A 23,088-nucleotide genomic window follows, 5' to 3' on the forward strand; every position below is an offset into this window, starting at 1 on the left:
TTCTCAACTTAACAAACACTAGGACTAATTTAACTTTCTATAATAATTAAATAGCAGTTACATAAAAAACTTACATAATGAAAATAATATTTCCAGGAAAGGAGGGGACAATGGATTGTAAACTATACTGAAACCCAAAGTTGTAGAAACACATTCGTTGACTTAAAAAAAAACTTTGGGTACTTTTATAAAATCCTTATTGTTTGGTTCATTTACAAGCAGTGACCAAACTTTTAAAATATTTTAAATCAACAGAATGATAATAAAAGGGGGGGGGGGGGCGAAAGTGACACTTTTTGAAACCAAAACTAAAAGTCAACAAAGAAACTCAACTCAAAAATGTCAGACCTATAACTCTTTTTTTAGTTGAGTTCCTTTGATTTTTAGTTTTGGTTTCAAAAAGTGTCACTTTCGCCCCCCCCCCCCCCCTTTATTTATTATCATTCATTAGCGACACATATTAATTCATCGTCCATTGTCTAATCCCTCAAGATTCCTGAGTATTTTAGTTGTTTCACTGAGAATTGACACAAAAATAAAAAACACATAAAAAAAATTGTTAGTTAGTTACCTATCAATAATATATTAGAAAAAATGTCTCAAGAAAAGAAAAATATAAAACCATGATTTTGTTCAAGAATCAACATTTTTTTATATAGCATCTAACAATTTTCTTGGATTACTGTTTTGCTTCTAAAAAAATATAAGACTTCTTAGGTATCCTATTATATATGATTTTTAGTTTATGAGTTAAGATCTCACTAACAAAAGTATTGCCTTGGTCCTCTATACAAGGAAAGCATATGTAGAAGGTTTTAGGTTGTTATATTTTAATTAGGGATGGCAATCCGGATCTGGAATCCGCCCAATTTTTGGGCAAATTTTGGAATCCGAATCCGGAATCTGTTTTTTAATAGCGGATTCCGGATTCTTAATTGGTAGGCTAGAATTACAAATACAAATAACAGTTTTTTTTTCAGACAAAACTTATTTATATTGTGGCAGACATATACATAAAAAGTATTTTATTGTTTCTTCTTAACTACAGGTATAATGGTAGCTGGCATCCATAGTTGCCTTTTTTTTGTAAGTATTTATTTTCATTTCACAGCTTTTCATGCTTCATTTATTTTTTTAAAAAGCCTTTTAAAATACTGCTAGAATCCGGAATCCGAATCCGAAATCCGCAAGGAATCCGCCACTTTTTTTAAAAGGATTCTTTAAGAATCCGGAATCCGAATCCGGCCCAAAAATTCGACGGATTGCCATCACTAATTTTAATAACTATAGGCTATGGACGTAACTCTTGTTGTTTTGTATAATACATCTATACTATACCTACTTACTTATTTGATTTTCTTTTTTCAGCATGTTTTAAAATGTGTTTCATCAGATGATCGGAAGACATAAAAGTTTTCTCACACTAAAATAAGAATTTAAATTAATTGAACTTATAATATTCTCACAAAAAAAAAAACAATTTCACCAATAAGTACCTACACCATATTCAGAACAAAAATATTACCATTCTTAAAAAAGACTAATGTGGCTAGGACATTTGCTGAGAATCTAGTGTTAGGTAGATTAAACTATTAAAACTCTGTGATATCTTCCATCTAGAGGCGTGTAGAAGAGGGGTGGTGGATACACAACCTTAATTAATCTTCTAAAACAGCCAAAAGGAGAAGGGGGGGGGGGGGGTTAAGGTTTAAAATCCAAAAAATTTCAATTTATTATTAAAGGTGGGGTGTATCCACTCATCTGACTATGAAATAGAACCGCATTTTTTTGCATGTATTACATCCCTCTAAAGCCAACAACCCCTTCGATTTTTTATTAAAAGGAAGTGTCAAATGTAACCTGTTCACAAGAGAGAAGATTTTTCTTATTTTCCTTCATCCACATTTCTCTGTGCTGTCTTTTATTGTGCTGGTCCAATTTACTAAAATATGTTATTCAATTTTAAAGGGAGTCAAAAGAAAAAAACATAAAATGCATATTCTTTTTGTGGTTGAGTATTAAGTAGTGGTATTTTTCAAATAATGCAATTGTCAAAAGTGCATGTAAGCCCGGGGAACTTTTTTGATTGGTCTCAATTAAGTTAAAATAGTCTAATTTGGCAAAAAAGCTTTCAAAAACTTTAACGGTTGTTTTTTCGCCATTACTTCTCAATTTTAAACTGCACCCCATTAGAGCAACTAGTTAAGCTTTGTTTTAGGCTTGGTTTTGAAATAGCATATCCCTTCCTACTATACTAGCGGCTACGCCCCTTAAGGGGGTGGAGGAGTTAACCCCTCCCCCTCAATTGCAGTTTTAATAAAAAGTTTTTTTGGGTGATTATATTTTTCTATTGCTGATTTCTCTTGGGATGGTTGTGGTATACTCCCCGAAAATAGTTACTAGCTTTCTGAGGACCTACACTGTAAGCTACACTGTAAAGAAGAATAATATCAGTTCAGTGATTACAGAAATCTTATAGTACAGACTGACACACACTGATCCTGTTACTTTTATTTAAGGATGGATTGATTGTTTTATTAGTTGAGGCCCATGACAAAATTATCTTGAAAGACTAATAACTAGTTAATCAAAAACTATTAATGACCAAGAATATCAAAAACATGAAGCATACCTTTCATCTGGAAAAGATCTGACACAAAGTTTACAATGAAAAGGAGATTCCTCAACAAAATGAACTTCCATATGTTTCTTCAAAGACTCCATCCGAGCAAATGATTCACCACACTAACCACAAGAAATCATTTTATTTCCCATCTTTATCCACATTTTTTTTTCTTATAAATTAAAGGATCAGGCTATTATGACCTCTGCCATAATTTAGAGTTGCTAAGTTTGTGTATGATATTGTAAACTATCAAATTTTTCAATCAATAGCACTAAAAGTTTAAAATGTAATAATAGAACTAAACAGTTTAAAATGTAATTTCTTTACCTTCTTTACTCTTATCACTTTTATTGACATGATACTTGGAATGAATTGAAAAAAAATAATATATAAGGGGGTTGGGGGTTTCATTTCTTTGTTTATTAATTTTGGTCAGGTTAGGGTATGTTAAAGGGTGCTAAAAAAAACCAATCGCTCACAATTTGAACCCTCTTAAGTACTTCAAATCTTGGATATATAATGTTTAGAGTTTTGGATGGAAAATGTAAAAACCTTTCTATGAAAACTTTAAGAGTTATTAAAGAAAACATCTAATAAAATGATTCCTTGTCACAATTGAAAAGTTTTTGATTATCATTTTCTGCGTGAACTTTGTTAAAATGAAGCCGCAAATTTTGTTCATACTTAAAGTCTTTGTCACACAGCTATACATTTGATTAGGGTAAGGGGGGGGAAATTTCGGTTTTTTTTCGGTTTTTTTGAAAAAAAATGGGGTAAATATTAATATTTTCAAATGAAACCAAGACCAGTAGAAAGCTTACGGAAAGGACTATCAGGTCCTAAAAGGACATTATCCTAGGACTTTTAGAAGTTGGCCGAAATTGACCGCAAAAAAGTTACCGATATTTCCCCACCACCGGGGGAAATATCGGTAATTTTTTTCAACCTAAAAAAAATCGATGAAAAACGGCCAAACGGCCAGTCGAACATAAATAATCATAATTAGAATAGGTTATAGGGATTATCCACAAAAAGTTTCATAATGATCGGACTATTCCTTCTATGTTAAAAATGAATTTTTTTGAAAGACGCGAATTTTCGATTTTTTTTTTCGAAATTTTTTTTTTTTTAAACTTAAAATTAATATAAGAAAAAAACGTATTTTATTACTTTTTAGGCCTGATCCTAAAAAAGCTCACATTGAACTATAGATTTAGCCCAAAAAACATGAAAATTGATTAAAAATTGACCTCAAAAATTGAATTTGAAGCAAAAGTGTCATCTTTGCAAAAAATCTTGACTACATTTTAACCTTAAAAAAATTGATGAAAAAAGGCCAAACGACCAACCAAGCGTAATAAATCATAATTAGTATAGGATATTGGGATTAACCACAAAAAAATTCATAAAGATCGGACTATTCCTCCTATGTCAAAAATATTTTTTTTTTCAAAGGACCAGTAATTTTGATTTTTTCCTCGCAAAATTTTGATTCAAAAAATAAAATTAATTTTTTTTTGTTTTTTATCTGTTCTATTCATTTTTAGGCCTAATTCTTAAAAAGTCCATATGGAATAATAGATTTGACAAAAGAAAACATGAAAACATGACCTTAAAAGTTGAATTTTAATTTCTTTTGAAATTACCGATTTTTCCCCCGGCGCCAACTTTGGTCATTTTTGAAAAAAATATTAACCCGATTTTAAAGCTCTCAACGGATTTGGAAAAAGCGGGCAATTTCTAGTTCAAAAAGTTTTTCAGATCAGCTCTAGGTCTTACCAATTTTTGTGTACGTCGATCTTTACACACCTACTAAAAAATTTTTGGAAAAAAAAAATTTTTCGTCCGACTTTGAGACCCAATAAGTACCCTTAATATTCATCTCACAAAAAATTCATTTTATACTTTTTTGTAGGCAATTTAATAAGGAACAAATTTGCTTTTATGTTTTTTTCTGTCATTTGAAAGGAACATGGAGAAAAAGGTCATTTAATGAAGGTAGGTCGAAATTACCGAGAATAGCCCCTTACCGAAACTTCCCCCCCCTTACCCTATTGTTTTTATTGCAAAAAGTTTTAGATTTTTGTATGTTGAATTTTGAAGAGTCTCTAATTTCTTGAAAGTTGTTTGGAGGAAGGGTAGGTATTATAATGATAATAGAGAAACAACACACCTGGTAAAAGTGGTTTAGAACCCCCCCCCCCCGCAGTAACCACGTATATTACTTACTAATCTAGATAGATTAAATAACCCTACAAACCCCGTGCTGAAGTCTAACTTTTAACAATACCTCTAAAATTTAGGAAGAAAACCAAAAGAGTGCAACCCTACTGTGCATTAATATCATAGAGAAAAAAATAAAAGAGAGGAATCGAAGCAACTAGAAGACGAAAATAGGCAGTGGGCCTTGAGGCCTACTCAGCGCTGTTGCCGCGCTAAAATTTATTGCTATTCCACTACTTTTCAAATGGGAGGATTAAAAATTATTTTAAAAAATATTTTTTTACTTTTTACTATTTCCATATTTAGGGCAAGAATATTAGATTAGATATTTTCGTTTTAATGTTTTAATTAAAAATTACATAGAATTTTTTTTTTATTTAAAAAAATTTGTTCATGAAAGATGAATCCTTCTATTTCTAAAAAGGGGGAAATTTTTTTCATAATGAACATTCAGCTGATTCTGACCGCCCACGGCTGTTTGCTAAATATCGCTTTTCTTTTTATTCACATTATTATTTATGATTGACTTACAAAAAGCCCTGGGCGGTTTTTGATTTTCGTCTGCTTCTAAATTTAGGGATGGGGAAGTAGTATTTTACCATGAAAAAGGGGTGAGTATTCATCCTCTTATCCTTTTTCCTTATGATTAATATTAAAGCAGGTATAGTCAATGGACCATCTAATTTACTTTTATAATTCTTGCAATTTTGGTAAACAATAATCATCCCTGACAACTAAAAGACTTCTTGCTGCTATGAGTCTCCATGTGTCTTTCAAGTTTACTCTTTTTGGCAAAAGGTTTACTACATATATCACACGAGAATGATTCTTTCGTGGATTTGTCAGATTTATAAGGTTCAAAATCAGCGTCAGAACCGTTATCTGAGTTTTCCAAGTATTCTGTGTTTTCAAAATGTAATCCTGTTAAGTATAAATATCGATCAATATTGAACTTTTACAAAGGGATAGTTGCATGAGGTGCATTTGATGTATTGAGGTGTAATTGTATGTATACCTGATAATTATGTATCAGCAATAAAATTACTAGAAAAAAAACTAACTTCTACCAAACATAGTATGATTTGATGACAAATTTTGCTTTGCTGTTTTTGATATTTTGAAAACTACATGTACATAGTATAAAAATTAAAACTTTCATTAAAATGCTTATGATATCATAAAATAGCGGAAAAAATACTGAGGTGAATTCTTAAAAAAATTTTGCCTCACTAAAATCAGTGAGGCTCACTAAAAATTTCGAGGGAATAATTTTGCTTCACTAAAATTGTAGTGAGGCAAACTGATTTTAGTGAGGCAAAAGTTTTATATGAATTTACCTCTGAATTCACCATAACTTAATGTATAAGTAGTTTTTTACGAACCTTAAAAACGGCATGGTTGAAATAGATTGAAACATCCAATAAAGATTTAAGAAAAGTACCCAAAGTTTTTACACTATAAAGAAACTGAGATATCATAATTACTAATTTATTTTATAGTCAAATGTCCCTTCCCTATCTGATATTTTTAAAACTTAATTTTGCCAGGGGGTTCAACATATATCAAAAATATTTATTCCTAAAGATTCTGAATTGTTTGAATCTTCTTTCTTTACAACACAATCTCTTTTCCGTCTTTTAATAATTTCCATTTTATAACATCCTTGGGTTTTTAAAATCTTTTTTTTTGTGTGAAAAAAAAAACACTAATAAATAAAACTATCTTGAATAGGAGCCGAGAAATACAAGGTTTCTCTATTTAATGGCTTAGTCTTACAAGCGGACGTATATTTCGTAGCTTTGCTAATAATAAACTCATTTTTTATCCATTACAGGAAATCCAAAGAACTTTTGGTTTATATTAAAATGAAATATTACATACTAGCGGCTGCGACCCTAGCATCTAGGTGCTCTATATTCGAAGGGCAGTAAAATAGCCTAAAACCATACTCAGATTTATTTTTTTTTTAAATTAGATAGCCTAAAACCATCTCAGAGCCTATAAGAGGCTTCACTGTAAAGCAGAACCATATCGGTTCAGCGGTTAGCGAGATCCTTCGCTACAGACAAAAAAAGCTTATTACTTTATATTATAGGATAGATAGATATAATCTTATAAACTAAACAGCAAACCCCTCAAAATTTTGAAGTTGTAAAATCAAATATAAATCTTGTAAAATGGAATGTATATTCCCTTTTTCTTTTTGTTCCAGTTTCCAATTCATCATCCGAACTCTCAACCTCTACTTTGATATCACCTTCCTTTATTCAGTGATCATATTTTTATTTTATTTATAACAATGGAATTTTTATCAGGGATCTTATGAGATAAGACAATAGACGCTTAGTTGGTATATCCCCCAATGATGATAAACAAAATTACTCATTTTGCATATACATATTATTGATTGAAAAGTTATATTTATCCCTTTTTTTGTTATCATGATTTTAATTGATAAACATGAACCCATGATGTAATGCCTCTATTGACGATTGATAAGAACGTAAGGCCAGAAGCCTGGAAGTCCTAACTATGAGTTGCCCCTTATTTGGGCTATGGCATTCACATACTCTTACTATTAATGTCACGCATTTACCATAGTGGCAAAAGTAAAACTTTTGACGTCTTTAGTTATGACGCGGTTAGGACCGAGATTCGAACCAATCACCTCCCCAATGATGGACTGCAAGTTACAATCAGCCGTGGGTAACACATGATCTAAATGAACACTTTCCTTTTGGTCGAATGTGACATCAAAACATTCTTTCGCGGATTTATATCTTTTAACTCCATCCTGCTGGTTTTGTACATGCAGTTTGATATGAGATCTAGGGTAAAAATATGAAATTATTCTAAATTTTTAATTCTTAAAGTCTAAAATTTACCAGATTGTAAGTTCGTGGCAACCTTTGTCTTTTAAAAATACTTATTTTAATACTAAAAAGTCATTCCGAACCTGCAGTTTCCAGCCAGTAAGAGTAGCAGATACAAATTTTCACTGACAATTGAAGGAGATTCCAGATCATCTAATTTCTCGAGTATGTCCTCAACCATAGCTTCACAAACTGAGAGCTCATTGCTGATTGATAATAATTGATCCATTTTTAAATTTGATTTCTTAATTCTGAAAATAATGTTAAAATGTGACAAATAGAACCAGTGCAAAGACTTTTACCACTTGGGTGCGTAAAGCACACCCAAAAAATGTTGACACTCTTGTATACCTAAATCGAGGGGATATAATACAATAAGAATGGTATAATTTTAAATTATAAAAAAAATATATATTATATAGGTACCTATTATTTTTATAGGAAAGGGTATTATTATTTTCAGCGTGTTATTTGTCTTGGTGATAGGATGATAAATAGATGAAACACTCAAAAAAAAATAGTTATAAACCTTCCCTTGACCTATATGAAGATTCACTGTAAAGGAGAATTGACCATTTCTATAGGTTTAATGAGATCTTAAGTTACTCGATCTCAATTAGACAGACGGCGGAAGCGGATATATAGACATACTGTTACTTTTATATAAGGATTATACTAAAATTCTTTTATATATTTATTTTTATTCATAAAAGGTGTAGAATGGTGTTCGTTTGTTTGTCCGGCCTCAAAGAAAACCCCCAAAAATAATGCTCGCTATATATATATATTATATCATAATAGCGGCTTTGCCCCTAGCCCTTAGGAACTTTGCCCAAAGAGGTAATCAAAAAAATGGTGATGCAGCTCCAAAGTTTTCATTAGGTACATGCATCGGCAAATAAATGGAAGGGAGATTTTTTTTTGTTTTGGGGAGGTTTGGGAGTGTCCCCCTCCCTCAAATAAAAATAGCCTAAAACCACCACAGGACCATCAAGTATATTCCCTGAAGAGTAGAATGCAATCGGTTTAGCGGTTACCGATATCTTAAGCTTAAGACGGACGGACAGACATCATTCTATATTGTTTTATAAATATATACAAATTTGTTCTCTACAAATAATTTCTAAAAATATAATTAAAATGGGCGGTTATTCCCCCAACCAACCTCAATGAACATGAAGAGCCTTTATATGCTAGGGGCGCAGTTGATAGTGTCTTTCATTATTCTATAATCTTCAAATTATTTATCATAACATTTAGTTAAAATTTCAAAATTTAAAATCTTTAAAATTGTTTGTTTACAATTTGCGGAAACTTAATAATGCCGTTATATTATTTTTGTTTCTAAAGTCGTCTTCCACAAAGATTATTTTCAGATTTTAATTTAATTGGGGATTTCACGGAATAAGACTTTGCACGATAATTCAGCTTATAGCAGCAACGAAATTAAGTTTTTAAAAATTCTCGAAACGTATATGTGTTTTTAAGCTGTTATCGGGGGGCATCACATAGTAAAATTGACGACCTTTCCATCTCCCCCCCCCCAATTTTATTTTAGATTTATTTCGCTTGTTGGTCATACCTTATTCCTCCGATAAATTAATGTACCTTCCCCAATGCTGATAATTAAGATTGTCCCATGATTTAAACCAATCAATCAAGATTACTAGAAAATATATTATATTACATATTCTAGAATTTTTGTTTATTTTTGTCTTTTAATTTTGTAAATTGTATTGTAAGTTTTAAAGACTAAGATTTTATTTTACACTAATATCATTCTGAACATATTTCAATAAACATTTTTAAAAATAATTATGTTTAATATTACATTTTTGTCACTTTTTAAAAAATATTAATAGCGAAGCTACTCTTTAATTCACTTTGACTGTCCGTCAGTCAGTCTGCAACGCTATATTATGGGGTAAATGTGGTTTCTTTCAGTTTTTAAATATTTTCTCTCTTTCTATTTTTGTTTTGAAACTAAAAATCTTCACTAGAACCCAATTCAATTCAATGATTTTTGTGTTTCGCTACTTATGGATGTTGTCATCCTTGTTTATTTTTACAGTCTTTTAGTTTTATTTATAAAGGATGCTGCATGAAAAGCTTTCATCTGATGGTATATCATTTTCAAATCCATCAACAAATTCTCCATATTGTCCATTTATTTGTATAAGAAGATCTAAATGTAAAAAATCTTTAAATATCTATTTAATTAATTTTTACAAGGTCAATATTGTTCATTAGTATAGCAGTTTGATTGGTTGATTAAAAATAGCAGTGTCTAAACTTTTCAACCGCTAATTTCAGTTTACAGGAGTGATAATTTTGTTTCTCATCATAAGGGATGTAACTTAATTTATCATCCGTTATCTTATACCTTAAGACCAAAGGATTTTCTGAAGATAACAATTAGTGGTTCAAACGCTTGGACACTCAACTTAATTAAACAACCAATCAAAATTAAATAAAAGTCTTCAAGGAATAAGAAAACGTTATTGTAAAACTCTAGGGACTAGTGGGGATTAGTCCTTTTCGTAACATCGCCCCATAAGCGGCGATTCGTCGTATTTTTAAAATAGCTTTTTATAGGTTATTTTAGGTTAGATTAGGTTATATTGGGTTAGGTGAATGCCCCACAGGGTTAGGTAATTGGCCCCGCAGGGTTAGAACCCCCAGCAGGGGCTAGAAATAGGAGAAAAGTTCTTGTGAAAAATCCGAAATATCGCCCCATAAGGTGCGATTTTACGAAAGGGACTATACCCGACTAGTGTAAAAAAACAGCCAAATATTCCCTACAGTCCTGCTAAAACTAGACAAATATACATTAGACTAACATATAGCTACTAAAATTAAAACTAGCCTGTACCACCTTTGTCTTTATTCCTTCTACCAATAGCAATACCAACACTAATAGCCAAAGCAGAACAAGTCCGATCATCTGCAGCCTCCCCATTCTGTTCATCTTTCAAAATTTTGAAGCATGTTCCTGAAACAAAGTTTGCAAATTTTACCTTTACATTTAAGGATATGTGTAAGAAATTGTTCCTATTTCAACACTTAGATAATAAAATTTAGAGACGTCTATTAAGTTATCTCAGTGCTCACCCTACAGATACCTTACCAGAGTTAATAATTTTTAAAATAAATAGAAAATAAGGCTAGGTTTATTTTGCCTATGGTAAAATATCCAAAAACTACCGTTCACAATTTTCAATTGATTTTACAATAACAGGAGGAGGGGGGGGGGGGGGGGGGTAAAAAGGTTTATCTGTGATTGACTCGGCACAATTTGAGGTAAACCACTCCACCGTAAACCCACTAACAAAAATGTTATGAGGAATATCAATTTCAATATTAATTATGTAACATTTTTACCTGTTGCTGGATTTTTTGTAAATCCATACTCACATTTTTCCTCTGAAGACAAGAATATGAAATTTAGAATATATTAAAGTAAAATAATGTCTGTCTGTAGCAAAGAATCTCACTAACAACTAAACTGATATGGTTCTCCTTCATAAAGAAGGGAAGTTTCATGACTATTTAGGGAGGGAACTTCCAAAAAAACAACTCATAAATTATTATATTTTACTTTTTTATTTTATACTAAATTGAAATTAAAGGGTCAACCCTCTTTCTCTAAAGTGCCCCTATAGGACTCAAGGAGCAATGCCGTTAGAAGTAAATTTTTAAAAGAATTCATAATATTTTACCTGGAATTGAACTACCTTCTATTGCAGTAGTTGTAGTTGGTGGATTGGAGGTTGTTGTAGAGTCAACAATTGGTGCATTGGAGGTTATTGTAGAGTCAACAATTGGTGCATTGGAGGTTGTTGGAAAACTTAGGATTTTAACTGAAGGAATGGTGTTTGTTGGCGATTCTGTTGATTCTTCCAAATCTTGGGTTAAATCTATTATTTTTAGATCCGTTACAGTATCCTTATCTTTTTATCTTTCACTAGCGGCACTTTAGGTGGGAGGGGGGAAAAGTCGACCCCCACCTAAATAGCAATTTGAGTTTTAAAAAGAAAAAAATATTTTTTTTCTTCGGGAGGGGGTCATTTTTAATTGGGAGGGTAGAGATACCCTCACCCAAAATAGTTATAAACCTTCTCAGGACGGTTCCATTGGAATTCAGCCCACACGGGATTCAACCCATGGAATTCAGCCCAGCGGGATTCAACCCAACAGTATTCAGCCCACACGGGATTCAACCCACGGTATTCAGCCCACACGGGATTCAACCCATGGTATTCAGTCCATACGGGACTCAACCCACGGAATTCAGTCCATACGGGACTCAACCCACGGAATTCAGTCCATACGGGACTCAACCCACGGAATTCAGTCCATATGGGACTCAACCCACAGAATTCAGTCCACACGGGATTCAACCCATTATATATGTAAAATTACCAGTTTGAAAGAAAATATTTTTTTTTTAAATTTGAGAACAAAATTTTTAGAATTTTTTTTTAAAAAGTTTATGTAAATTTTTTTATTTTTAGAAATTATTTTATAAAATAGGCTTTTTAAAAAAATTTGAGAAAAAAGAATTATTTTCTAAAAATTTGTTTCTCAAATTTGAAAAAAAAATTATTTGTTATTAAAACTGAGCATTTCATATATATATTGGGTTGAATTTTGTGTGGACTGAATTCTCAGTTTTAAAAACAAATAATTTTTTTTTTCAAATTTAAGAAACAAATTTTTAGAAAATAATTTTTTTTTCTCAAATTTTTTTATAAAGCATATTTTATAAAAATAATTTCTACAGTAAAAAAAATTTACATAAACTTAAAACTTTTTTTTAATTTTCTAAAAATTTAGTTCTCAAATTTAATAAAAAAATATTTTTGCAAACTGGTAATTTTAGATATATAATGGGTTGAATCCCGTGTGGACTGAATTCCGTGGGTTGAGTCCCGTATGGACTGAATTCCATGGGTTTTGTCCCGTATGGACTGAATTCCGTGGGTTGAGTCCCATATGGACTGAATTCCGAGGGTTGAGTCCCATGTGGGCTGAATTCCGGGTGGGCTGAATCCCGTGGGTTGAATCCCGTGTGGGCTGAATACCGTTGGGTTGAATCCCGCTGGGCTGAATTCCGTGGGTTGAATCCCGTGTGGGCTGAATTCCAATGGAACCCAAACACATTAAACAGAGGTGGATTGTTTAAAAAAAAATTGGATCGCTAAATCGGCGAGAGTCGCCAGATCACCAAAATTGTTTTTGTAAAAAATCCTCTAAAATAATATTAATTACCAATTACCTGGTAACTTACAAATAGCAGGCAACAGAGTTAAACAAAATGCGTCGTTCCAGGCCAACTCGTTTTTTGTCCACCACATCTAACAGAAATTTTATATTGACTAACATACAATATAAAATTTCATAATTTTTGCTCCAAGAGACAACAATACATAAAGCAGAAGTGATTCGGTTTTTTGTTTGTCCATCAAGATCTGGCCAACCACTAAACCACATTTCTTCTTTTTAAATCATATTTATAAAGCGATTTTATAAATCAAATTTGATTATTACCTCTAGACAATCTTGGTAGGGTATATTGTTTGGTTGTCCTACATGCCAGTCTGTATAATCAACTAAAAATATATAAGAAATTGAGGTAATGTTTCCACTACTATAAAAAATCATTGATAGTGTTAAACCAAAGGGTAAAAAAATCGCAGTCACGTGTGTATCCTTGATTTGCAAATTTTATATATGTTCATGACCTGGATATTATACCTGGAGAACCATTTATTCAGAATTAGGTATGTTCATAACTGGAAGATCTTACCTGGATAACTATCTGTCCAGACCCATGTATGTTCATAACCTGGAGATCATACCTGAAGAACTCTCTGTCTAGACCAAGCTATGTTCATAACCTGGATACCATCTGTTCAGACTTAAGTACGTTCATAACCTGGAGATAATACCTGAATTAACATCTGTCAGGACCTTGGTATGTTCATAACCCTGAGATTCTACCTGGAGATCCGTCTGTCCAGACCCAGGTACGTTCATGATGTATATCATTGGCTCCTAACCAAAATCCATCAAATTGGTCATGCCAGCTTATAAAATTAACTAAAAAAAATAATGCATTGAATTGCATGTAGTCTGTGGATAAGAAAATGAATTCCCGTTTTACTGACCACAAGAGAGCAAGGACTCAAGCCAATAAGTTAACAGCACTAATTGAATTCAATTAATAATGATTTTGTCCATAACCTTGTTCAGCACAGAACCAACCGCCCTTTTTTAAAGAACTTAAAATAAGGGGGTTAGATGAAGTCTTTCATTTTTTTTTTATTAATACTTAAGGCAAGGTTAGGTTAAATTGGGTATTGGGTAGTCCAGTAGGTATATGCGCCGAAGGGGTTAGGCATAGAAAAAGAACTACCCCCCACCCTCCCTTGATTCAATTTTTAAATTTCAAATTTTAAACTGTTTACCTTCAGAGCCATTTGAATGTTTCCATGAGCCTGCACTGTCTCCAGTATTCCAGAATCCATGATCATCGTCAATTTTTATCAACATATCTTTAAAAAAATTATCATAATTATAATTTAATTGTGGCTATACATCTAGAGTCTTCTAGGGGCACAAATTGAGAAGGATGTGGACAGGTGACCATCAATTTTAATTTTAGTTTTATAATGAAAAATATATTTTTTAGTGTTGATTTCATAGATGTAATTGTACAGTGGTGTGAGTGAGATCTTTTGTTACATACAGATAGATAGAACGACTGTTACTTTATATAAGAACTAGCGGCTACGCCCTCTAGAAGCCTCTAGGGGCACTGGTAAGAGTGGGAAAAGTCGACCTCATCCCATTTTAAATTTGAGTTTCAAAAGAGTTTAAAAAAATATTTTTTAAGGGGAGGGGGGTGAAGACACCCGCTCCAAAAATAGTTTAAAACCTTCCCAGGACCTATAAGAATCTTCACTGTAATGGAGAACTATATCGGTTCAGAGGTTAGCGAGATCCTTCTGGACAGACAAAAAACGCTTACTACTTTATATAATAGGATATTGGATCCAGAGACGCTTACAGCCCAATTTACAACCAACCATTTGCTTGAATGTCCTTTGTCTGGAAGGCATTACTCTTTTTGAAATAATTTACACCTGTTTTTGGCCAAGGCACTATCCTACTCTTGCTACACATGTCTTGCATCTTACATATCAGCAGTAGATAGAACTTTTAGTATCATATCATATCATATCATTTTATATCCGAACCTTTCTTTGTATTTTTCCATACAGTAAATGATAAGAAGCGATAATTAAAAATAAAGGATGGACAATAAAGTAATTTGAAGAGAAGATGTTTAGTGATCATAAAAGAGAGATAGTAAGAGAGAGAAATAAGGATATGTTGTAGAAAATAACACATTTTATAAAATATATATCATGTCTGTTGTAGCATGCAAGACTGACGAGAACAAGTAAATTATATACTGGATGTTCATTGGAATAAGAAATCTTTAAAAAGTGTAAGTTGTCAATCTTGAAGAGCTTCCGATAAAATCTCATTTCATCTAGAGCATTGCGGGCAGACAATAGGAGTTATAGAGTAGCTTCGACACAAAAACAGAGAGAAAGAATATCTTTTCTCGTATTTATTCGAATCCGGTGGATAGAAACAGGTTCTCATCCATACGAAAAAACTATGTCTAGCATCATATTATATCCAGTTTTCTACGAATATAGAAATGTACAATCATAAGATTAAAACCGGTTTTTTTAGCCGGTGCCTCCGGCACCTCGGGGCTAAAAAAACTAGTTTTAATCTTATAATTGTACATTCTATATCCGCGGAAAGCCGTTTATAATACGATACGAGAAATAACTATTCTCGTATTCATTCGAATCCGGTGGATAGGAACCGTTTCTCATCCATTCGAAAAAACTATGTCTAGCATCGTTTTATATCCAGCTTTCTACGAATATAAAAATTGGTTTTAATCTTATAATTGTACATTATATATCCGCGGAAAGCTGTTTATAATACGATGCGAGAAATAACTAAACTTACTTTTTACAAAGTCATTTTCCTGACTAGTGCGAATTGATATTAATTGAGCACCTAAACTGGCACATTTGGATTTAGCTGTGTGCCAGCTAACTCTTTCCTTTATAATTTTGTAGCAGGATCCTGAAACAAAATTATTATGTGCAAGGACGTCAAAGCTATTATTCTTTTTTTTGATTGGTGGGGGGGGGGGGGGTTAAATTACCTCATTTGTAAAAACTATGGTCTATTAATCATTGCAGGAAGCGCCAAAAAGTATATTTTTGGGGTTTTTATGAGGGTGATTATGGCAATAGAAATAGAAGAGTAGAAGAATATTCTGAACCCTTTTTTCGTCAAATCTAAGAGAGAACATTCCTAGCAGACAAAAGTATTGTTTACTTTCGACTCAAGCTGATGTGGATTCTTAAAAAATGATAGACTCGCTATTCGATAGTGAGGCAAAATTATTTTTGTGAAAAATCATCCAAAAGCACATTAAAAATCTACAAAAATTAAACAAAATCATATGTTAATAACCCTCTTAAGATTTTATTTCATTTTTGTAAATTTTTTTATTCGATTTTGGAGGATTTTTCACAAAAATAATTTTGCCTCACCAGCGAGTTGCCAGCCTAACTTTTTTTTTAAGAATCCAACTTTGTTTCAAGCTTTCAAATTGTTAACGAAATTTTTGGGCAATTAATTCTGATTCCGCAAAGCTTTCTACTAAGAAAATATACTGTTAACAGCTGACTTTTATGTATGTATGAAATGAAAAAAAACATGCCTTCGTAGGAAAATGTGTACATAATTTCAACCAATGAGATCCAATGTAAATTCCGATGCGATTCTCCTATTGGCTCAATCAGACATTCCCTCTCTTTCTTAGTACCTTTATTATTATGGCAAAGTTAAAAAATTTATCCCCTTTTTTCATAGGCACTTTAAAGAGCTTTACCAGAGTCTATGTATTTAAAAAGATAATTTCTTTTTGAAAAAACCTAGTACATTCTATGTCAAAGTAAATTGTTTTTTTTCTGTTCGTCTAGCTGTCAATAATTTCAGTATGTACAAAAATGTATAAATCTGATATACATTACCTGTCACTGGATTCAATATCCACCCTTCTTGACATGGCTGCACTAAAAAAAGCAAGGAAAATAAATTTATTGGGTATAGTCCCTTTCGTGGCAACGCACCTTAAGGGGCGATTCTTCGTATTTTTAACAGTAGCTTTTCTCCTATTTCTAGCCCCTGCGGAGGGCTCTAACCCTGCGGGGAAAATTGCCTAACCCTGTCGGGCAATCACCTAACCCAATATAACCTAACCTAACCTAAAATAACCTATAAAAGCCATTTTAAAAATATGTTGTTGCCACGAAAGAGACTATTCCCAATTTATTATTACCCCAGAAGTAAAAGGAACAGTAAACTGTTATATAAAAAAAAACAGCAAGTTGATATGTCAGATTCTCTTAAAACTTGTTAAAAACGGAAGGATATAGACGTACAGACATTAATCATAGAGTAGCTGCGTTACCAGTTACATAAAATCAATTTGTTACTTAACTTTCAGTCTAACATATCAAAAAATTAAAACAGCAGGAATATTTTCAAACTCCTACAAATGTATATTGAAATAGAATCATATCGGTTTAGCAGTTAGCAAGATCCACCAAGATCCATAAACACACAGACGAGCACACATACTGTTATTTTTACTGTAAGGATAAAGTTACCTTGTGGTATTGTGATAGGATTGTAGGATAGGGCTGAAGCATAGTACACTATAACTTGTGTTTGTACTAACAGAATTAATACAAACAAAATCATTTCTTTTCTAAAAAAAAAGGAATCGTGTAACGTTTGATGTTCATATTTAAGCAAAATATGTTTGTAATGTCAAAGCATTTTTGACGATTTTGATTATCTTAATTGGGTTGGTTAACCCAGGCTCAGAAACCCCCTCCCCCTCTAAACTCAGAAAAAATTTAGAAATTTCGGCTTCATTTTTGTTTCAAGAAATTAAGAGGTAATGTTGCCTAGAAGCCTCTAGGGGCCCAAAAAATGTTTTCTTTTCAATCTACGTGAAGATCAGCTGTTTACAAAAAAATATTGCGATTGGTACCCTCCCCCAAAATAGCTGTAAACCTTTCCAGGGCCTATTAAAAGCTACTCTGAAAAGGAGAACCATATCGGTACAGGAGTTAGCGAGATCCTTTGGTACAGACAGTAGACAGACAGACATCCTGTTACAGGATGTCTGTATTCCTGTTACTTTATTATAAGGATATCTAACTAAACAATTTTTAGTGATTAAATATAGAAAAGACAATAAAGGATTCTTATCGACTTTATTAATGCAATAATTTTATTGTTTTGTTCTATAACAGTGTCTACCTACCTTTCGGCTATGAAGCTATTGAGAGACTGAAAATCATAATTTTTACAAATGCTGTCTTTGTTTAACAGGTGCTAAATTAGTATGAATTATCAGCTACAAAATAACTTTTTAAGATTTGTTAAATAAATTTTAAAAATATTTCCTTGTCTTATCTAAATTCAAATAAAAGATACATTTTTTTAAAAAGAATTTTATCAAAACTAATTCTTTTGTTTTTGATAAAATAAATTTTTTTGGCAAGGTATTCTAATATTAGGATTTTGTTTATTTTATAGTTAATGTATATTTTTTATCTGTAAGAAAGAAATGTAATTGAACAAGGATGACAACATCCATAAGTAGCGAAGCACAAATTGTGGATGGGAATACGTACAAGTATATTTAAAGTGTATTTATTAAATCAAGAATAGATTTATTGGAGAAAATAAACACCTTGTTTTATAGTGAATGATGAAGACGGTTAAAGTAAATTACATACTAGATGCACATAACAATGGAAAAATATATTTTGAAACTGTTAATGCAAAAAAGTTTTAAAATTGGACCAAAAATACCAAAGATATGAGGAAATATGTCAAACATATAAAAATAGCCAAAAGGCAGTCTGACCGCCATTGTTGTTTTCTTCAAACGACAGGAAATTTTATTTTGATATCTTTAACTGAAAAAATTTTGAAAATCGGACCATAAACACCAAAGTTATGAAGAAAAATGTAAAAAATATAAAAATAGCCAAAAACCGGAAAATAGGCAGTCTGACCGTCATCGTTGTTTTCTTCAAACGACGGGAAATTTAATTTTGATATTTTTAACTGAAAAAATTGTGAAAATCGGACCATAAACCCCAAAGATATGGGGAACATTTGGAAAATATAAAAATAGCCTAAAACCTGCTAAAAAGCAGTCCGACCGCCATTGATGTCTTATAATAAATTGTGCTCCTTAATGATGAGAATGTTGTCAAAAAATTTCAGCATTCTACCTTATATAGGAGCCAAGAAAATCACGTTTCCCCTAATACATTAATTACAGACGGACGGACATTGTGAATTATAGAGTAGCTTCGCCACTAAAAAACCTAATTTAAGATAAGATTTTGGAAGGAGGTGTTACACTCCCCCAAATATTTATAAACCTTCACTGGACATTTGAGCTAAACTGTAAAGGTTCATCGGTTAGCGAGATACTTTGGTACAGACAGAAGACAGATAGGCATGTTTTATAAGAAGCATTTTTACATAAACATAAATATAATCATTAAAGATACCCTGCAAGAAATACACCTAACTGCTTAAAGACTGCCGCAAGTAGATCCAATACCTACAATTTGAAGCCTTCAGCATCAATAACAAAAAAGTTAATCTGATTTTTTTTTAGATATTTTTAATATAAAAAGGAGTTTTTTTTGTAAAAATAAAATCAGCTACAGAAAACCTAAATTGCTGCCGAAAATAAGCTTATAGTTTTGCTTTCCAGCCGAGGTGATTTAATTTTGAAATTTCTATCATGGGCAATGGAAAACTTACAAAATTTTCATATACCTAAAATGTCATTTTGAATTGCCTATGACTTTTTTCTTATTAGTGAAGCTGCAGGCTACAAAAGTGGGGTATTGGGTCTACTTGTGGCAGTCTTTCAGAAGTTAAAGCAGTGTATTTCTTGCAGGCTTCCTTTAATAGTTTTACAACCTGAAGATATATTTTACACTTGGAAAAAGTGAAAAGAAAAATATTGAATAATGACTTAATCAATGCTATAATTATGCATTGTTAATGCTGAATAGAGAATACAAATTATATAACCTTACTTAAGTGGCCTCTAAAATTTGCAACGCTTAACATTTACAAAACAAGTGTAGTTTTTTTATATTTTGATATTCAAAGAGGACTATCTACGAACAAGAGCAATTAATTCTAAGCATCTTCCAGCATTGACCCATAGTATTTTTTATTAAATATACTAGGTTTATGTTTAATATTTGCTTTATTGACTAAAAAGTTAGGTTTCACCATGGTTTTATATGAAAAAAAATTTGAAATGTTAAGCATTGTTTGGTGCAATATCATCGAATGTTTTGATGAGTTCAAACTGTTGTTTAAAAGCTTTGACACAAAATAAATTATTGTGGTTAAAAATGTATATTTAGAAAAAGGGTTGGTAAATTGTAAACAGTTTAGTTAATGTACTTTTGCAATTTACAACATTTGATGCTTTTCTGCAGTGTTATTTTAACTTGTCCTTTGAACTCAACAAAACATTTGATGATATTGCTTTAAAAATTGCTTTACATTACAAAGTTTGTTTCATATAAAACCATGGTGAAACGTAACTTTTTAGTCGATAAAGCAAATATTAAACATAAACCTAGTATATTCACTAAAAAAATACTATGGGTCAATGATGGAAGATGCTTAGAATCACTTGCTCTTGTTCGTGGATAGTCCCCTTTAGAGATTGCAATTTACATAAAAGACAATTAAAATTTAAGATGAAAATAAATTATTCTAATCTTTTTCCATAAATCTTTTCTTAGTAATATTTACTTATTTGTCCTTCATATTTCTTGTTAATATGTAATATGTATGTCATTTAAAAATGATGATTCTATTCAGTTTTGAAGACAAGAAAATTAAAAAGGGGTGAAAATGTACACAATGTTTCGGAGCATACTAACTGTTTTTCTTTCTTTCTTACTAGCGGCCACGCCCCTAGAGGCCTCTAGGGATACGTTAAATTGTTTCTTTCAATCTTTTTTTTAAATTCAGCTATTTACCAAAAATATTTTTTTCGCCGATATATGGTGTTAGATATGTTTTTAGCTAATTGCAAAAATGTCCGCAGGGCGACGTTTTTTTGTATTTTTTTTATATTTGTCAATTTCTCTGGGAAGGGTGGTGGTACCCTCCCCCAAAATAGTTGTAAACCTTCCCAGGTGAGAAGCTACCCTGTGAAGGAGAACCAAATCATTTCAGCGATTAGTGAGATCCTTCGGTACAGACAAACAAATAGACATCCTGTTACTTTATTATAAAGATTAAAAACAAGGTAAACTAAATATAAATTCTTGTTATCGATGAGATATTTTCAAAATTATTAAAATATTTGAAAATTTACATTCTGGTAACGATTTTAGAGTTGCTATGCTTTCCAAATCGTACCTAACTATTACAGAAATCACCATGAAAAGTTTCAAATCGAAAGGACAATTCTAACATGCCTAAATTTTCGTATAAAGCTCTCCATTTCAGACAGACATACGGATCGACCCTAATTATAGCAGTGGCGTGCGAATCAGAGGGGCACATGAGATTCCCCCCCTCCCCCTAGCGCCAAAAATGCCCCCCCCTGCCCTTCCCCCTATTTAACGACCCTCTGCCCCCCCCCCCTATATGTTAAAAAATTCTCCTTTTTGCCCCCTCCCCTGTTTCCCAAAGATCAATAATAACCAAAAAAAATTTTGGCGCTTCTCGCAAATTACAAACTTATTATTAAATTAATCTTACCATATTTGAAAATTCCCAGTTATGACCAATAATTTTTTTTTAACAAATTTAGCAAAAGTTAGACATGGATAGGTGGATACATGCTTTTCTTGGCTCCTATAAAAGATAGAAGGCAATTTTATGACAACATTCCTATTATTATGGACCAACTATAAAATATCCATGGGGGTCGGACTGTCTTTTAGCAGGTTTTTGACTATTTTTATATTTTACATATTTCCCCTTATCTTTGGTGTTTTTGGTCCGATTTTCAAACTTTTTTTCGATGACAGTATCAAAATAATTTTTTCCATTGTTCTTAGGAGCCAGTATTTAATTTACTTTGACTGTCAGTCTAACAGTCATCATACAAAATAAAATAGAGTCTTGTGCATATTTTCTCAAAGAAATCTAAAATAATCATCTACGATTTTTTGTGCTTTGCTATTTATGGATGTTGCCATCCTTGTTTATTACATACACATTTGCAGGGATCTATGGGAAAAAGCCATTGGCCGATTAATTGATGTACATACATATCCAATGATGATACACAAAATTAATCCTTAGATTGAAATTAGATTAAAGTCCTTAAAGTTGTTGAGCCAACGAATAAAAAAATATTTTATGAAACTTTGGGGACTAGTAGAATAAATAGCCCAATGTCCACTCCATCCCTGCATATTTGAAAAATATTTTGCACTTTGCGGCCTTTCAAATGATTTCTACTTTGTTGTTATTTCTATAAAAACGTTTGTAAACATCAATATTTAAACAAAAGTTACTTTATGTGAAAACAATTTACAAGTACATTTCAAACTGCTTTGACATTTATCTAAGTCTTTTCCTCAAAATTGTATTTCTGTTAAACTGTTTTTAACCTATTTTTTAATATCAAAAATATACTCTGGCACCTGTAGAATCATACTGCAAAGCCAAAAATGAGAACAATTGCCAACATCGATTTTTATTAATTAAATAAATTTTACTGAATCGTGATGTTTCTTTCCTCTGTGGGTAAAATACTCAGCTTTTAGAGTGTCTTGCTTCATAAATATTGTATGCTAGTATAGAGTAAAGTTAAATCTTTTTTTTGACTTATTCAATCCCTGAAAATTTCACCCGTTTATCTTAAACAGGAATTATGGAATTAATACTTGATAGAAATATGTAGAATTTGAATTTATTTAATCCCTGAAAATTTCAGCCGTTTATCTTGAGCAGGAATTGAGAAAATTGCAAAAACGTAATAATCTAGGAATCGATCTAGCACCCCAATTAATAGACAGACGGACAAAACAATGTATAGATTAGATGCGCATATGTCATAGCAATCTTCACAAAAAAATTTCAGCTGTCTATCTTTAATACGAGACGAGAAAATCACGTTTCCCCCCATAGCGTTTCTGACTGACTGACAGACGGACGGACAGACAAAGTAAA

General features: G+C 31.9%; 2 protein-coding genes across 2 annotated transcripts; both read right to left on the bottom strand.

Moving 5' to 3' along the window:
* Positions 1-421: 421 nt before the first annotated feature.
* Positions 422-7,986, bottom strand: LOC145334247 (uncharacterized). The gene is made up of 10 exons (XM_080179622.1): positions 7,806-7,986; positions 7,580-7,677; positions 7,043-7,106; positions 6,426-6,483; positions 5,577-5,768; positions 3,232-3,330; positions 2,633-2,745; positions 1,861-1,942; positions 1,347-1,423; positions 422-530 (listed from the first exon to the last, which is right to left on the bottom strand). The coding sequence occupies exons 1-10, from the start codon at positions 7,949-7,951 to the stop codon at positions 515-517; spliced, it is 945 nt and encodes a 314-aa protein (XP_080035748.1). The 5' UTR covers positions 7,952-7,986; the 3' UTR covers positions 422-514.
* A 1,481-nt stretch (positions 7,987-9,467) lies between these two features.
* On the bottom strand, positions 9,468-18,208 carry LOC145333645 (uncharacterized). The gene is made up of 12 exons (XM_080178816.1): positions 18,164-18,208; positions 17,499-17,599; positions 16,860-16,901; positions 15,781-15,900; positions 14,193-14,279; positions 13,726-13,824; positions 13,273-13,334; positions 13,001-13,079; positions 11,442-11,639; positions 11,104-11,145; positions 10,598-10,714; positions 9,468-9,907 (listed from the first exon to the last, which is right to left on the bottom strand). Exons 2-12 carry the CDS (start codon positions 17,590-17,592, stop codon positions 9,804-9,806), a joined length of 1,044 nt encoding a protein of 347 aa, XP_080034942.1. The 5' UTR covers positions 17,593-17,599; positions 18,164-18,208; the 3' UTR covers positions 9,468-9,803.
* Between the last annotated feature and the right edge of the window lie 4,880 nt (positions 18,209-23,088).

The sequence above is a fragment of the Acartia tonsa genome, chromosome 12, assembly GCF_053477335.1.
Source record: "Acartia tonsa isolate MP-2025a chromosome 12, ASM5347733v1, whole genome shotgun sequence".
NCBI classification, from domain to species: Eukaryota; Metazoa; Arthropoda; class Copepoda; order Calanoida; family Acartiidae; genus Acartia; species Acartia tonsa.